This window comes from Capricornis sumatraensis, chromosome 9 (assembly GCF_032405125.1).
Source record: "Capricornis sumatraensis isolate serow.1 chromosome 9, serow.2, whole genome shotgun sequence".
NCBI classification, from domain to species: domain Eukaryota; kingdom Metazoa; phylum Chordata; class Mammalia; order Artiodactyla; family Bovidae; genus Capricornis; species Capricornis sumatraensis.
Window position 1 is genome coordinate 45,670,113 of NC_091077.1, and position 16,836 is coordinate 45,686,948.

At 53.8% G+C, this 16,836-nt stretch overlaps 1 protein-coding gene across 2 annotated transcripts in view; it reads left to right on the forward strand.

The window, feature by feature from the left end:
* Positions 1-13,013: 13,013 nt before the first annotated feature.
* Positions 13,014-16,836, forward strand: part of JADE2 (jade family PHD finger 2) — a 36,219-nt gene continuing 32,396 nt past the window's right edge. For both annotated transcript variants that reach the window (XM_068980389.1, XM_068980390.1), the window contains exons 1-2: positions 13,014-13,071; positions 15,047-15,135. In XM_068980389.1, the coding sequence (XP_068836490.1) occupies positions 13,014-13,071; positions 15,047-15,135 (147 nt within the window). The remainder of the gene's footprint in view (positions 13,072-15,046; positions 15,136-16,836) is intronic.

The following is a 16,836-nucleotide window of genomic DNA, read 5'->3' on the forward strand; positions in this document are numbered from 1 at the left end:
GTCCGTCTTGGAGATTTTCCAAGTCTCCTGTAAATGTGTTATCATACTTTCATAATTTAAAAAATAAAAAAGAAAGAAAAAAAAAAAAGAATCCCTATCTCAGAATGCTCTTCCTCCATAATCCCTCACAACTCATTCCTTCATCTCCTTTTACTCAAAAGCTATCTTCTCAGCAAGCTTTTCCCTGAGGACTCTATTTAAACTGCATCCTCGCGTTCTCTATCCCCCTTTCTACTTAATTCTCCGCGGCACCTACTAACCTTCAAATATAAGCTTTTTTTCAACTTTAAAAAATTATGTATTTCCTTTAACTAGGAAGTCAGAATAGGCTTTTTTTTTTTTTTAAATTGGAGGATAATTTCTTTGCAATATTGTGTTGGTTTTTGGTTGCTTCTGGATTCCTCCTGTCTGCCTGGTTGTCAGAGGTCCCTCACCAGTAGTGTGGTGAGTATCCTGTGTGAAGAGACACTGACTCTGTGTCTTCCCTCTCCACCATCTTGGCTCCGCCTTTAGAGAATACGCATTTTTTCTATCATGTTTGTGCTGTATTCCCAGCACCTAGAATGATGCTTAACATACAGAAGGCACTCAATAAATATTTGTTGAAAATAAGTAATGATTACATCTCCAAGGACGCCAAGTTTCTCTCTTTTTTTTTTCTGTAAAAAGTTAATGAATGATTTGTGAAAGTTTTAACAAGGATTGAGGAGTTATAATTAGCTTCCATGAAATCATTCTATTTATATTTCCAAGGTTAGCCTTAAATAGTAGCACAGAACTGTGCAAAGTCAAGGATTCTAATGGAGTACCCCATCCTAAACAAGAAGTACCTTCCAAGGACTATTTAGGTGACCTGGATCTCACCGAAAGTCAGGGAAACCACCTCAGAGAAACAGTGCAGCTCATACAATTATTTCTTGCCAATATAGCAATCAGGTTCCCATCCCCAGTCAAACCAGTCATGCTAGTACTTTTTATTTTTGGCAGTGTGGTAAAATGGAAAGTACATGGGTCCTGGGGTCTGCTGGACTAGGTGCCGGTTCTGCTGCCACTTGCTAGCTGTTCTACTGTTGGCAAGTTGCTAAATCTTTTGAATAGGTAACATGTGGTTTTCCTGAGGATGAAGGAGGATGACTAAGTCCACAGCCCAGATCAGGTGCCCTATAAATGGTCATTCACTCCCTCTTCTTCCTCTAGGTCATTTAATAACTGCTTGCCATGGGATCAGGATGGCTAAGAGGAGGAGCCTGTCCAGTCCTCTCCTACATGTAAACCCTCTACAACTAGCTCTAACAAGAGCAGTTCCCTTCAACTGTGCCACTGTATCTTGGTACCTCCACTCTCACCTCAGATATGCAGCTACCATCTGGACCTTGACCATGAAGTCCACAATCATTCAGTTTTTTCTCCTGGCCCACAGTGGGAAATCTTGTATATGTCCCTCAGTTTCTTAGTGCTAACAGCTCTCAGGGAGTGTATTCGCACCCTTCCAAAATGTAGGCACCAGGAAAAGTGCTAATGTGCACCGTATACACTGAGTCAGACCCTGCTATACAGTTATAGTCCATATATATATATATATATATATATATATATATGGCCTCAGGAAGCCTCCAACCACCCCATTCTACAGAAGAGGAGAAAGAGACCCAGAGATGAATTCACCTGCCCATATGAAGCAGCCTTGGAACTGCAGAGCCAGAATTAGAGCCTCCCTATTTAACCATTTTGTTACACGCTCACAGTCTGGGACACCTGTTTCTGGGCGCTGAGCTTGAGGTTCAGAAAACCTACCAACTGACTACTGAACGCTGGAGCAGATCTAATTGGGAGGTGACACCCAGCCCCTCAATCTTGCTGGCAAACTTCCCTAGACTTTGTGAATGAAGGCCAAGGAAGAGAAATGTTGCAGTGACTCCCTTGGAGCTCGTATTTCTTTCCTGTGGCAAAAAGTGCTTATTTCAGCATCCATCATCTCCCTCTTTGTTGTGTAGACAATCCGCCCTGTCTGAGGATTTGTGCTGTTATGAATTTGTTTATTATTGGATTTATTTCTCTTATAAGCAAATGTGTTCACAACATTCCATCAGGGAATCTTAATTGTCACATAAATGTCATCTTATGTAAATTGAATATTTATTTTTCCACAGAAGGGGTGGAGGGAAAAGAAAGGATAAACAACCTTCAGTCTTGGAGAGGGGAGGCGGTTCCTGTTTCAGTTCACAACTCACCCACGTGCCTTCAAAGTCAAAGGTGAGGTTGAAGAAATTATTGGATCATGTTTGAGGAATAGCCAAAAAGGAGGGGTTAGAAAAAGTTGGCAATGATGCTTTGAGGATATTGGGCCTGGCTCCCAGGTCTCCCCCTCCCCCAAACCCCGCCTGAGTCCAAACCACCCCCTCCCTAGCTGGGAGCATCTGAGAAGGCTGCAGTTTGCCCCCCACTTCTCCCCATCCAGAAGGCCAGCCAGGCTCCTTCCTCGAGAGAAGGTGAGTGCGGCGGGCGCAGCGGGCTGGGTGGGTGTGGCCCGCGGCTCCGGGAACGGACCCAAGGCCCCGCCAGCGCCCGAGAGCCGCCCGACAGCCCGCCTGCCTGGCGAGCGCAAGCTCTTCTTCCAGAAACTGCGAGGATCCCAGCGAACTGTTTGTGCACCACAAGGTCAAGTCGGGAAGTGGAGCCGGAGGAGGAGGGGCGAGGAGGCGAAGGGTGGGGAGAGGGGCGCCCCGCTTCCTCGCCAAGTGCCAATCCTTGGAAGTTGCCCCTTGGTTTTTAACCCTTTAAGGGGAGTGGGAAGGAGCAAGGGGGAAGTGGATACCCTCGGGCAAACTCCAACTGGAACCAGGACGTGCAGCCACCCGCCCACTCACCCATCACTGCGTTCTCTACCCCCCGGAAATGCGGGGCTGAGCCGGGTGCCCGGAGGCACTCGGGCGGGGGGAGGGGGCGATGAACCCGAGAGGGACCCTCTCTACGGACCGCCCCTCCTTCTTGAGGTGACCCACAATTTCAAGTTTCCCCAGCCCGGGATGTTAGTTTCCATCTGCTCTGGGTGGGGGAGGAGAGCCGCGCCCCCTCCCCCAGACTCGCGCGCGCCCCTCCCCTCCGCTCCTGCCAGCACTTTCTGCTCACTTCTGGCGCTGCAAAACGCCACGCGATTTATTCGTTTCGCATTTTTAAACTAGCGATTTAACCAGCAGGGCCTAGAGCGAGGGTCTTCCAGCGCTGGAACCCCGGGAGGCGGGGTGCTCTGTGCAAACCTCGTTCTCTCCGCGAGTGTCGCCTTCAGGCTGTTATTTGCAAAGAAACGTCTTTTTGACGCAGGGAGAAATGGCAAATTTTAAGTACGTCATTAATATGGCGCCAAAAGATTTTTTTAAGTATAAGCTTGCTTTTTTTTTTTTAAAGGTTGCGGGGGGCGCCGCCCCGGTCTGGGGCGCGAAGGGGGCGGGGTGTGAGCAGAAAGTGTGAGTGAGAGTGGAGGGGCGGGGTATGTGTGTGAGTGTGTGAAGTGTGAGCAGACCTGATGGGACTTGCACGGGCGCAGCCGCCGCTTGGGCCCGGCCCTGGGGACAGGGCGGGCTGGGGGCGCCCCAGAGCCCGTGGGGAGTACAGGCCCGAGGTGCAGGCAAGAGGGAGGCCCAGCAGGGTGCCCTCCACCCGGAGGCCTGCAACGCTACCTGAACCCGCTGCTGGAGCCAAACAACTGGGCGGGAGGGGGTGGACGGGGGGGGGTCAGGAGTGGAGATCCGAGTGAATAAGAAAAAAGTGGCTACTCCCCCTCCCTCGCTCCTCCCGCCTGCCCCCACCCCACCCCCACCCCAACACATTTTTTTTTTTCTAAAGAGATCACAAGGAAGTCTTGGTTTAAAAAGAAACAGAAACATACACAGGGGGGTTGGTGAATGGTGCCGACCGCGGCCATCGCAGTTGGAGGCTATTTGGGGGGGTGGGTGAGAGGCGTTCATGGAGTTACTTTGCGCCTACTCCTAGCATCAAGGGCTTAGGTCCAGCGGGCTGACCGTCCCCGGCCAGGGTGCGGTGCCGGGGACCCCACGGCCCCGGCCACCTCCTTCGCCACGACCCCGGATGGATGCGCGCCCCCCGCCCGCCCGCGCCGGCCCCAGGAGCTCCGGGTTTCAGGAGCATCCTTCCCACGCCGGCCCCAGCCGCGGCGCGTAACCGTGGGTAGCGCCCCTCGGAAGGGCACCGCGGAGCAAGGTAAGATCCAGCCCCCGGCGACTGGCCCTGCGCATCTCCACGGCGTTATTTTGTGTTTTTGCAACAGATCTGCCAGCGCTTCTCGCTCCCTCTCTCTCTCTCTCTTGCTCGCTCGCTCCCTCTCTCTCCTGCTGGCTGCCTGTTCTAGGAAGCCAGCGCGCGCGCGGGGTGGGGGGGGGGGTGCCGATGCACAGCACAGGGGAGATTGCGCATGTTGGTCAGTCGTGTTTTAAAGAGTACATTGCGGGGAGGCTGAGAGGGGCGCATGCAACAACAACTTTTGGAAGGGTGAGCTTGGCGACCTTCTTTATTAATGACTGCGGCAAAGCGCCCCTGGGCCGGGGAGGGGGCGCGGGCGGGCGGGGGCGCGCCTGGGCTGCAACTTGCCCCGCGGGCTCTGGCTGGGCGGAGGGGCTGCGGCTGGAGACCTGTGCGGAGAGGAGGTCGCGCGGCCGGGGACGTAGGTTCGGAGGACCTGGGGGTATCTGCCCTCCTGTCTCCCCGAGTTTCATTTTGTTGATACGCAGCACGTCCGGGCGCCGAACCGGGTCGAGCCGGTGCACATGACCCCGCGCTGGGCTCACGTGCAGCCGGTCCGGTCCCAGACACCTTCCGGGGGCCACCGCCTCCGCCCTGTTGCCCCCTCTCCCGGCTGGGTGCACGCGGGCTATGCACGCGGGGGCAGCATGCTCGGCTCCCGGGCGCGGAGGCTCTGCACAAATTAAGCAGTTTTTTGGAGGGGCGGGGGATACCCTTTCCAGGTGAGTATGGAGGGTTCACAGCTCCAGCGCGGGGGGCGCGGGCTGGGGTCGGGGGCAACCCCCCCACCCCCCACCGTCCAGGGCTGCGCGCGAGTCCAGCGGGGGAGAAACGCTGCTGGGAGTGGAAATGTACCGGCGGCCGCCGGAGCGGCGGGTGCGCGCCCGCGGGGCGACGGCAGGGGGCGTGGCCCTTGTTTACCTTCTCCCAACTCTGCCGGTTCGCGTCCCGCTCAGGGGACGGTTCTGCAGTCCCCTGCCCTCCGCCTCCGCCCCGATCCCTGGGTGGTACTGGGAAGATGTAGGCAAGTGGCGCCCTGAGCTTGGGACTTAGACACCTGACCCCCAAATGAGTGACATTGCAGCCCCCGCCCCCACCAAGCACCGCTGCAGTCCCTCTCCCGGATCCGCGGCCCCGCCCCGCCCCCGGCAGTGGCATCTTCCCGGCCTCACCTCCTTCCTCCCTCTCTCCCTCCCTCCTTCCCACCCACTCGCCTGCGCCTGCGGAGCGGCTTCTGCCCGCCTCCTCTCCGCCTGGGTGCAGACTTGTGGCTCCCTCCGGTCCCTTCCCGCTTATCCCTGGCCCCTGAGATACCCTGTACTTCAGGCCAAGGAGAGAGGGGGGTCAGCTTGGTGGTTCGTAGCTTTAATGTCAGAAAAGGAGGATGTCTGCGAGACAAGCAGGAAGGCTTCACTGTAGCTTCTAGAGGCCCAGGACACCCACCCTCCCCACACACACTCTCTGTCTCCCACCACACACAGTTGCCACCCCCAAGGGGCTCGACTACTCTCACCCGTTACACCTAAGTTCCTCCTTCCGCTCCCGGGTCAAGGCCACCTCCCGGCGCCACCCTCTGCCCGAACCGCTTCCAGCCAGGGCTGGAGCCCCCCGCAGCCACCTCCGGCTCCTCCTCCCGGCTCGCGCGGTCAGAATCACGCCGGCGCGCCTCCAGCCTGCTGTCCCGCGGACTACCTTTAGGGGCAGGCTGGAGGCGCGCGCCACCCCCATCCCAATCCCCTTAGCCTTTGCTGCCGGCCGGGACGTTTTTCCTTAGCATCTTGTCTCCTGGTTTCATGCCCTGGGCTGGTGGGACGGGAAGGGTTGTGTTTCCCTTTGCTCAGTGCCAAGGGCAGGAAGCATCCGGCGCCTCTGATCTCTGCAAATTCCCAAACCTTGCCCTCGTGCTTAGCATTCTCTCTTGTCGTCCCCCACTTTGGAATTCCAAGACACGAAGTTTTTATACACGGTCTTAAGTTTGCAGGGGTCGTCAGGAGGCATCGCGTTTGCACTCCTAGCCGAGGAGCTGAGAGGACCCAACTGACTGCTACCTTGCCTTTGTTGCACGGCGGAGGAACCCTGAGCTTTGAGGCCAGACAAGCTGTCAGGATGTCCCTTTAACGTTTATGTTTGCTGACTTAGTCTTGGGCCTGGGTGGTGGTAGGGCCTCCTGGCCTCTCCTCCCAGGGTGACATTAACTCCCTCCCTTCACTGGTAAAATTCCCAGTAGGACATTTGGCAGAAGAGCTGGGCAGGGAGCTGCCAACCGGGCCTGGCCCTGTTTCCTGGGTTCCCAGGGTGCTGGCTTCTCCCCTACCCTGACTTCCTTTTCCACCTTAGGGCCCCAAGTGAAGGCACCATCTCTCCTGCCCCATCTTCCTCAGGCGGGTTGGGACTCGTAGAACGATCTAACAAGCAGAGAAGGAAAATAACAACAGAATAACTGTAAGAGGAAGGAATGAGTAATAAAGCCGACCCAGGCAGGGAGGAGGGCTTTCATGTTTAAGAGATGCTATTTGCTTTTTAGGTCACAGGCTGCAAAAACAGGCTTTGATCCGAAGTGGGCGAATAATTTATTGAGAAAGTTTGCATGGTAGGGGAAAAAAGGGATGTTTGTTTGATCTGGAGGCCTCTCAGTTGTCCCAAGTGCTGTTGGCTGTTGTGTAGAGTGTCCCAAGTGCTGTTGGCTGTTGTGTAGAGTGGAAAAGCATTTGGTTCCACAGCAAATGCCTCACTGAGGGAAGTCCTCGCCCCAGGCAGCAAGACTTGCAGTGAGTGTTGGTTTTGAAACTGTTCAGCCAAGGGTCTCCCCGGCACTTTTGGCATTGAAGTGTTTAAGGGTAGAGTTGTTTGGGCTCAGGATGCAGCAAATGTTTCCAGAACATTTCCCATCCAACGTGCTTTTCCTTTCCCTAAATGGCCTGGCTGAATGGCCAGTAACACTGATCCAAGAGGCAGTGGGAAATCTCCACTTGGCTTTTGTTGACAGGTGAGGTGGGACTCTGATCCCCAGCCCCCAAGTCCTTCCAGAATCTTGAGGTGAGGCTTTTGGCACTGATTTCCACATCCTTGAGGTTGGGGGCAGGGTATTCTGATGAAGCGTTGTTCCAGTTATCAGGGAGGTACTTATCTTACACCCAAGCCCCAATCAGAGGCTTCCAGTCCAAATTCTTCACAGCTCATCCAGCAGGCTCTTTTTGGGACTCACAGTTTTCCCTCTGGGGTCTCTAAGGGGAGGCCAAGTTGGACTTGTGAAGAGGGGAATATCCATGTAAGATCCTTACTATGTCTCAAAGGTGAGGAACCCAGGAAGATTGTCGGGAAACCCACAGGAATCTGGAGCACCCCAACCATACTCCGAGTTGTAGATGCGTGCACTGTGTGCTGGCGGCAAGGTGCTCTCTTTAAGGTCCGACAGCCGAGGTTTGAGTGCTGGCTTTGCAGTCACCAGCTGTGGCAATTGCTCCATGCCTCAGTTTCTTCATCTGCAGCTGTGTTACTGACAGTACCTGCCTCATGGTGGGTGTGTGGATTAAGTGATATGTTGCATAAAGAAGACTAAGCACAAAGCTGGGCATGGGATAAGCACTTGATTGGTATTAGCTATTCTTACTATTAATAACCTGGATAGGACCCAAATGCAGCTGACCTTTGACCTCTCCCCTTTAAGGTAGGCCAGAGAGCCAACTCCCTTCTCTGAAGAAGAAACCAGAAGGACCCTGCAGTTGCCAATGGGCAGTCATCCGTGGAGTGAGTGGGCTGAACTTTGCCCTCTCTGAGGTGGAGGGTAGGGTGTGAAAGTGCTGAAGGACAGAGTAGACAAAGCCCCTTTCTGTCTCCCAGGATCCCCTTGGCATGTCCTCAGAACTGGGTTTGGAGAGTGGGTGTGGAGAGTGTGTTCTAGGGGAGCTGGGTGCCCCTGGGACAGGCGAGCAATGATGGGTGTTGGAGGAGGGTTAGGATTCCCTGTGATTGGAGAAGCAAGTCTGAGGATCTATGTGTACAAAATCACTGTTGTCACAGCAGTTACTGTCCCTGAGAAGGCATTAAAGTTAATGAGAGATAGGAAAGAGTGGGGCTCTGACCCCCATTTAAAACGGTTTAAGAGTGTGCAGCTCTTGTTTTCTGAATGTCTGGCCTTCCCGACACAAGCAGGCTCTGAGGACAGGTTTTCCAGCCGAAATATCATTAAATTGTATTAGCATCTTATTACACACACGCCTTAGCGGTCTGCCTCAGACAGGGAGAGTTTTTGTTTCTCTTTGAAAGATTGTGTCTGGAATGGTAAATTGCCTGCTTGAAAGCCTTTTCCTCCCCTTTTTAAAGGAGGAAGACGAAATCCTGCTGTGTGTGGTGGCAGGCTGGGCAGGCCTGGTGGCCCCCAGAGAGGAGAGGCCGGAGGCCAGGTTGGGGTGTTTTAACTGCCCAGGGAGCTGCTGCAGTAGCAGGCCTGAAAGACCCACTGTTTCCAGGGTCAGCTGGAGGGGCGTTAATAGAGGCCCAGGGTGTTTATTTGAGTTTATTTGCGGAGAGGTCTTTAAAGGGGGCTGGCATTGGGCATTGGTGTTTCAAGTCCAGACCTGAGGTCCCCACTAAGACCAGTGGCTAGTTGCTGCCAAGAAAACATCTGCCACCAAACTGCTGCCCTATTACTGAGTTGACATTGATCATTAGCCAGGAGCCCAACCAAATAAAGCCTCTTGGAAAACGTGTGAGGTTAAGACGGGGAAGGCGGGCTGTGCAAACAGGTCTAAATCTTGGGCTGGGGTGTTTGCTCCCACAGGCTGCGAGCAGGCTGGCTGGGCTCTGTGGCCCCACACTTCTGGAGGGAGGCGACAAGAACACACTCAGCACTTCATGTGTACCAAACCCCTGTTATGTGCTAGGTACAACTCGAAGGGGTACTGGGGACAAGCAAGGATCCAAACAGTGACACTTTTTCTTGTAGAACATATACTCTGAAGGAGAAGGACATTCAACAAGTAGCTTAAGAAGCACTTCTAAAGAAGCTGAGTAACTGGGTGGTGGGCTTTCTATAGATTAGGCAGCTGGCGTAGACCTCTGTGATGTTTAAGCCGAAACCTGAAGGATGAAAAGTCCAAGGTGCCTAGATCGTGTAGACCATTACAGGCACAGAGCACACCTGTGCACAGGTCTGGAGGTGCAGACTGTCTGTTTCAGGAAACGAAAGGAGGCTGGTTCAACTGGGAAGTGGTGGGAAACGGGCTGGTGGTCGATATGCAGTAGGCAGGTACCAGATCATATAAAGTCTTATGGTTAGAAGCTTGAGTTTTGCCCTTGATCAACAGGGAGCAAGATTTGAAATAGGCGATATGACATGATCTGATGTGTGTTTTTTGAAGATCATTCTGGCTACTGTGTGGATCCTGGATTATGAGGGAGCAGTAGGGAAAGTTGGGAGATGAATGAGGAGTCCTGCGAGAGATGAGACTGGCCTGGACCAGCGTAGAAGCAGTAAAGATGGGGAAGGCGGCTGGATTCTCTGTGTGTTCTGGAGGGAGCGCCCACTGCACTTGCCGAGGGTCAGCAGTGGGGTGGAGGAGCCACAGCAAGGCGGCTCCCTGAGGGGACTCTAGGACATCCACACTCCCAGAGGAGAGCTGTGTGTGTCTTCATAGCTGGGGAAGGTGTGGGAGTGCAAGCAGACTGGTAGCAATGGCAGGAAAAGGGGACACTTCTTTCCCATAGTCTCCTTTGTGGTACTTTCTGTTCCTAAAAGTAAGTGCCTCGTGACCCTGAATATTTTCCTAGGGCAGACCTTGCTTTTGGAGAGGTTAGGGGAGCCAGCAGAGAGGAAAAACGAGAGGCCAAGATCAAGTGTTGGCACCCCCATCCCCCACCTGCACGTGTAGCCCTGGATTTCAGCTTTGGTAAGAATCCTCCGTGTCCTCTGTGCTGGGTTGGAGGGGGACGTCACGGGGCAAAGCCTTGTCCCGCAGTGGAGGCCAGGCCTCATTTGAGGCTTCATTGCCCACTGAGAAGAGGCTTACCTAAGGCAAGGAGACCTTTCGAACAGACTTGGTTCAAAGAGAAGAAGCAAAGCAGTGGTTTCCCTCTGAAGCCTAGTTATTATTCCAATTAAGCCGCCGCAAAATCTGCTTCCATAATAACACGCTGTCCAGGAGGACTCTGGGGTGTTTCATGGAGGAGCTGGCTGAGGGTGGGGTGCAGGTCTGTGTGCTGACAGGTCACACTGGTCTTGGGGAGCAGGAAACAGCAGTAGGAGGAGGTCCTGGCAGTCAAGGGGTCCTGTTGGCAGGAACCTTCCTTACTGCACAGCTCACTGCCTTGCTGAGGAGGCCTTTGGGTGGCAGCTGGTAGAACTGTTCACCTGGCCCAAGTCTGCTGTGGTATTAATAACCAGCACCCATATGGAATGCCAGCCACTGTGCTAAGGGCTTTATGCTGCTCTCCTTCACTCACCAGCTGATTCTGGCCCACAGATGTGTTTAGTTTGGCCCTCTTGAAGTGTTTTAAATATCTAAATCAGTTGCCAGCTTTTTAAGTTCAGGAGATTTATGTAAAATTCCAGATCCAATTTGTGTCTTTGGGGAGGTGTGTCTTTCCCAAGGTCCCTGGTCTAGTGAGGGGTGGAGATAGGATTTGAACTTGGCCTCCCTGAGTCCAGTGCTGCTGCTTTTATATTATGGGACAGCCTGGCTTGCAAGTGCCTGTTTGCTGGAAATGAAGAAAAATGCCGTTCATGTAGAGCATCTCAGAAGAAAACAGATGGGTGCTCTAAGAGCACTCCTCCCCCTTCCCCTACCTTACCTGCGACAGCTGGGTTGGCAAGATTCAGGCTGGAGTCAGAGTTGTGTTACAGTCACCTCCGTCGCATGCAGACCCCAGAGGACAGCAAGGATGGGCAAGGATCTGGGGAGTGGAGTATTATTGCCCCATTCAGTCATTCAGTCTATGACCTGAGCCACTGGGCTGCACAGAGGCAGAGTAGTCTCAAGGTCAAGAGCATGGTCTCCTGAGTCAGAGAAACCTCTTACAAGAACTGTGATCTTGGGCAAGTCACTTAACCTCTGAGCTTCATTTTCCTCACCTGCAAAAGGGAAGCAGCCATCATGCCTGCCAGCACCAAGGGCCGGTTCTGAGGCCTCATTGGGGTCCCTGTGTGCCAGGATGCGCCCCTCCCCAAGCAGTGGGTACTTAGCCGTTTCAACTCTGGTTCCTGCCTCCTTGGCATCCGTGCTCCTCCCCACCAGGCATGCCTCCAGACCTCCACACCTTCTGAAGAGCACTTGGCTTCCACCTTTGCGGCTGGGCAGCAAGCAGCCCCAATGAACCTTCCATCCTAACCCTACTCTCGGGAGACGTGGGAGTGGAGAAAAGCTCCTGTCTAAGGTCAAGTTTGAGGCCAGAGGGTCCTTCTGAGTAGCTCAGAGTCCTGGGTAATTGTAACCCACCTTAGAGAGCCAATGCTCCTAAGGCCTCTGCAAGGCCACAGTAAAATAAGGTGACCCCTCTCAGGGCTCCGCATGAGCAGACTTGGGGTGACAGCAGGTGGCAAATGGTATTCACAGTGGGGCTGGGCAGCCCTGTTGGTCGGCAGCTGGGCTTTCTCCCTACTGACACTGGATCCTTGTCCTTTGCTGTGTACAGTGAGGCAGCCGAGGGTCTAGACTGACAGAAACATGGTGAAAAGCACCGTGGGCTCCGAGCCCTGGGTCTGTTCTCTGAATTGGGACTCAGCCACTGACTAGCTGTGAGACCTAAGGCAGGTTAACAAGTCTCTCAGTGTGCTCCCCTCCAAGAGGGGACCAGGGCAGGCTCTGCCACCCAGGACTCTGCAGGATTAGAGGAAATAGTGGGGAGGAAAGCACTTCCAACAGGCAGGAGCTGACAAGGGCACAAAGGCAGCTCAGTGTGGGCTCAGGGATCAGACCACGTGGATTCAAATCCCAGTTCAGCCAAGTCACTAGCAGGACAAGGCACTGAGCCTCATCAGTAAATGAAGCTAATAGCTCACAACTCCGCAGGTTGTTAGGAACACGAGATAGCTGAGTTGGCATGGATAGGGGAAAGAACTCAATGTGGGAGAGCCGCCCTTCTACCTTGAAGCTAAACATTGTAGTGGAGGGAAAGTGAGTTTGTATTTTTACCTGGAGATGGATAATGAGGGGAGGGTGGGTGGCGCAGCCCATTCGCTCTGGCCCTGGTGTGGCTCGGGAAGCCACCTTGGAGCCTCCCTGCCCCACCCCAGTTCCACGCCGCTCTGGCTGCCGCTCTCAGGATGTGCAGAATGTGCGCCCAGTGCTTGCAGGCTGGCTTGCCCCTCAACTCCCGTAGCCTGGTCCTCCTGGGAGAGCCTGTCTTGTTTCTGTTTTCCCTCCTCTGCCTCCAGCAGGGCGCCAGTTGCAGCTTGCAGGTGAGAGTGGACTCCGTGGCGGGTGAGGGAGCGGGGCAGAGGCAGGTCCAAGTCACTGCTCATTCTGGGGCTGCTGACCCGCCTTGTCCTCCCTCGTTGTCATCTTTGACTAGATTCTCTGTTGTGTGAGGCTCTGGGCTCAGGAGCTGAGAGATGCTGCCCCCTGCCGCAGCCCCAGGGCCCATGTAGGTGGGTGAGAGAAGGGGGAGACTGCCTGAGGAGAAGGCTAGGGCATGGCCTTGTTCTCACTGTTCCACTGCAGCGGGCTGAGTGTGGGGAGGCAGATTGACGGGCAGTTTTCTGAGAGGTTGAGGATTTCCCAAGCCGCCTGTGAGTATAATGGGGCCTATTTTTGTTGCAGATGGAAGAGAAGAGGCGAAAGTACTCCATCAGCAGCGACAACTCTGATACCACTGACAGTAAGGCCTTCCCTGTGGGGCTCCTGTAGGGAAAGTGTTTGAATAATTATCAGGACCACAGGCCCAGACTAGGGGGGTGGGACATTGCTCCAGGGTCTCCATGTTGATGGAAGCATAAAGCAGGCCAGGCCCCTCTGCTCCCTTTGAGATCCCACACCAACGTGGCCTTCAGGGCCTTGCTGTCCTCCTCAGCTCTGCTGCCCTTTACCCTCTAGCTCTCAGCCCCATGTGTTTTGCTCTTGTTGGAACAGATCAACTCCCCTCTGGGCCTTTTTTGGCCTGTGCTGTTCCGGGCTGCTAGAAACACACCTCACTCCCTCTGGCCCTGCTGTTGAGTCAGGGCCCTGTGGAAGTGTCCACACAACAGGCAAAAAAAACCTGTCACTCTTCATTATAATCGCCTGATCAGTGTTATTTCCTAACTAAGTGCCATTTCCTTATCAAAGTAAGCCCCTTGGTAAGAGAGGTCATGACTTGCTGACTGCCATATCCGGCTAGATGGAGTACATAATAGGTGATCAGTAAATGTTTGCTGAAGAAATTAATGAAGGATCCTGACCTTCATGGGATCTTGGCACTAGAATCTCAGAGATAGACTTGTGTGGGAGCTGGGTGTGTCAGCTGGACAGAGGGGGACACTCTTACACAGAAAATGGGTCTTAGGGAACCTCTCCTGAAATGTGGAGGCAAGAAAGTTTGCATTAGGTGAGAGTTTGTCCCTGGTACCAGAAGGCAGCTCTTCTCAGATGCCCCAGGAACCCGGGCCTGCATGAGCCAGTCAGAGTAAAGAGTGCCATTCTGCCCTGTGTAGGAGAGATGTGCTGCCAGAAGATTCCCACCTAGTGGTGCCCTCAGGTGAAAGCCCAGGCTGAGAAAGAGGCTGCACTGCCACAGAGGCTGGGCCTGGAGCCCTGCAGCTGTAGACCTTAGCTTGTTCACATATATGGTGAGCAGCTGGGATTGGGGAGAGCCTCAAGGCCCCCTTAGAGTCCCTGGAGTTCTCCTGCCCCCAGGAACCTGAGGGTTCAGGAACACATGCACTAGGTTGAGAAGCTAGTCCTCGCCTGCTCTCTCCCTCCAGGTTTCCTTCACTGTCCTTTGGGGTCTGTTTGCTCAGACTCCAGCTTGGCCCTGGAGTCTGACCTGGCTGGCTCTTCCTCCCCATGGCAGTAGATCACAGCATTTGGCCCCCTGTGACTGCAGTCACGCTGCCTGTGGCCTGTGTCAGTGTCCTCTGCTTCTAACTTTATTTCAGGCAAAGGAACCCTTGAAGCCCCTGGCACCTGCAAGGGAGAGCACCTGGCAGCCGAGCCCTGTATCTGCATTGGAGTTGGGCTGGGCTGTGGCACACTCCCTTCTCACCAGTCCCCACACTGCCCATCTAGGCTGTGCTCTGCTCCTTTGACCCATTGGAGTGGAGTGACCCACAGAGTGACATGCACTCTTAGTGGTCCCACAAGGGCCTTTAGAACCCGAGTGATAATGGTAGTGTTTATCAAAGCATTGCCTTGTGCAAGGGACTGTACTAAGACTTTACAGGCATGGTCTCATTTAATTCTCACAAAAACTCTGAGGATAGTTACTCTCTGCTCCCATTTTATACAAAAGCAAGCTGAGGCTCAGACTAACTCATTTGCCCATCATGAGGAGCTAATAAGTGACTGAGCCAGGGCTCAGGCTTAAGTGTCTACTTTAGAGCAACCCTCTTGGGTCACATAGAAAGCTAATACTGAGTCCTTGTCCAGCTACCTTTCACCTCCCAAGTCTCTCCTGGTTGGTGAGTGGAGGAGGCGTCATGTCCCCATTCATCATTGGAGAGGCCCAGAGCAGGGACAGTCTACCAGATGCTCACAGAGGTCTCCACCTCCCGAACATTCAAGCCAGAGCTTGCCTTACAGGTTTCCTTTCCCTGGACATGGGTGGGTGGTGTTCCTGGCCTGCCAGGGGCCCCTCATGGGCTGTGCTCTCTCTGCAGGTCATGCGACATCTGCATCAAGATGCTCCAAACTGCCCAGCAGCACCAAATCGGGTTGGCCCCGGCAGAACGAAAAGAAGCCCTCCGAGGTGGGTAATGACAAGTATCCTGGAGAAAGATGAAACAAGTGGAGAGGTGTGGAGGAGTGGAGCAGAGTGGAGGAGCAGAGACCTGTGGAGAGGAAGGACCGTGCAGGGGAGTGCAGGTGTACGGGGAGAGGGGGCTCCTAGAAGAGGACATAGCCGTTGCGAAACAAGACCAGTGTGGCCGAGTGAAGTGATTGAGAGGAAAGGCTGGGAGTGCCAGTTCTCATAATGTTGTAGGTTGTTGTAAAGATGTTCCTATTGATCTGAGTGAGGGGAGGAGCCTTTCAAAGATTCTAAGCAGGGTAATGACATAGTCTGATGTTTTAATTAAAGGTCCCGCTGACTGCTGTGAGGGGGAGGGAATGTGATGGGCAAGAGTGGGAGCAGGGAGGCTTCTTTAGCAGTTGTCCAGGAGAGAAATTATGGTGGCCTTAGAGCTGGGTGATTGCAGTGGAGTAAGAAGCAGTAGGATATATGGGACATTTTGGAGGCTGAGCCAAGCAAGAGTGATAGGATTCTCTGATGTAGGGATGAAGGATGGCGTCTTCAGAGTCATCCAGTCAGGTCATCCGCTCCTTATTATGCCCATTCCACCTGCACCTGCACCTTACTCCTCCCTGCTTTGACCCTGTCTTTTGGGACAGGTAGGGATATCTATGACATCTGGGGCTGTAGAGAGTTTTGGAAGTGGGTAGACAAATGGACATGGGGCCCTGCCTCCTGTAGCCCCTGAAAAATCACATCCTAGAGCCTCATTGCTCCCTCTTAGGTCTGCAGTGCATTACAGTGGGCACAGAAGAGACCTTTAGAACAGATGAGGCTGCAAGAGCCCTGAGTCCCCAGTGGGGTGGTTATAGGTCTGACCTTTAAGGGAGACATTGTTCTGCAGGCCACAGGGCTTCCCCGATGGCTCAGTGGTAAAGAATCTACCTGTAACGCAAGAGACACAGGTTCGATCCCCTGGTCAGGAAGATCCCCTGGAGGAGGGCATGGCAACCCCCTCCAGTATTCTTGCCTGGAGAATTCCATGGATAGAGGAGCCTGGCGGGCTACAGTCCACAGGGTCACAAAGAGTCGGACACGACTGAGTGACTTAGTATGCACACACGGGCTTTACTTTTTGTTAACCCTCCTGTTATAGTAAGGAAACTGAAGATCCTAAGGTTATATATATAGTCAAGATGTGAAGTTATTGGGGCCAACAGCACCAGTGTGGGAAGGCTCAGAGTTCTAGGGCAAAGCACTTGGCCCTGCCTGGGACTGAAGGAGGATATCTTTGTTCTGAGCCTGGCAACCTCTTTTCCTCTCCTCGCAGCAGTGGTGATCCAGCAGCTGCTGTCCTTAGCCAGTCCCTAGGGTTGTCTTCCACAGAACCTTGCATTTGAAAAAGGACTCCCCACGGAGTTGGCCTACCCTGGGACTCATCTTTTGTGGGGATTGGAGGTGGGGACACCGATTTGAGTTCTGAAGCATCCTGTTCCCATCCCTTAACCAGCTGTCCTCCCTTGGCCCTACAGTGGAGGGGTGGAGACAGAAGGCGATATCTCCAGGAATGCAGTAAGGACTGGAATAAAAACTGGGAGTGAGGTGGGCATGGGAAGATGTTGTTCTTGAGGCTCTTAATAGGGTTCCATTCCTGGGTCGGGAAGATCCCCTGGAGAGGGAAATGGGGGCCCACTCCAGTATTCTTGCCTGGGGAATTCC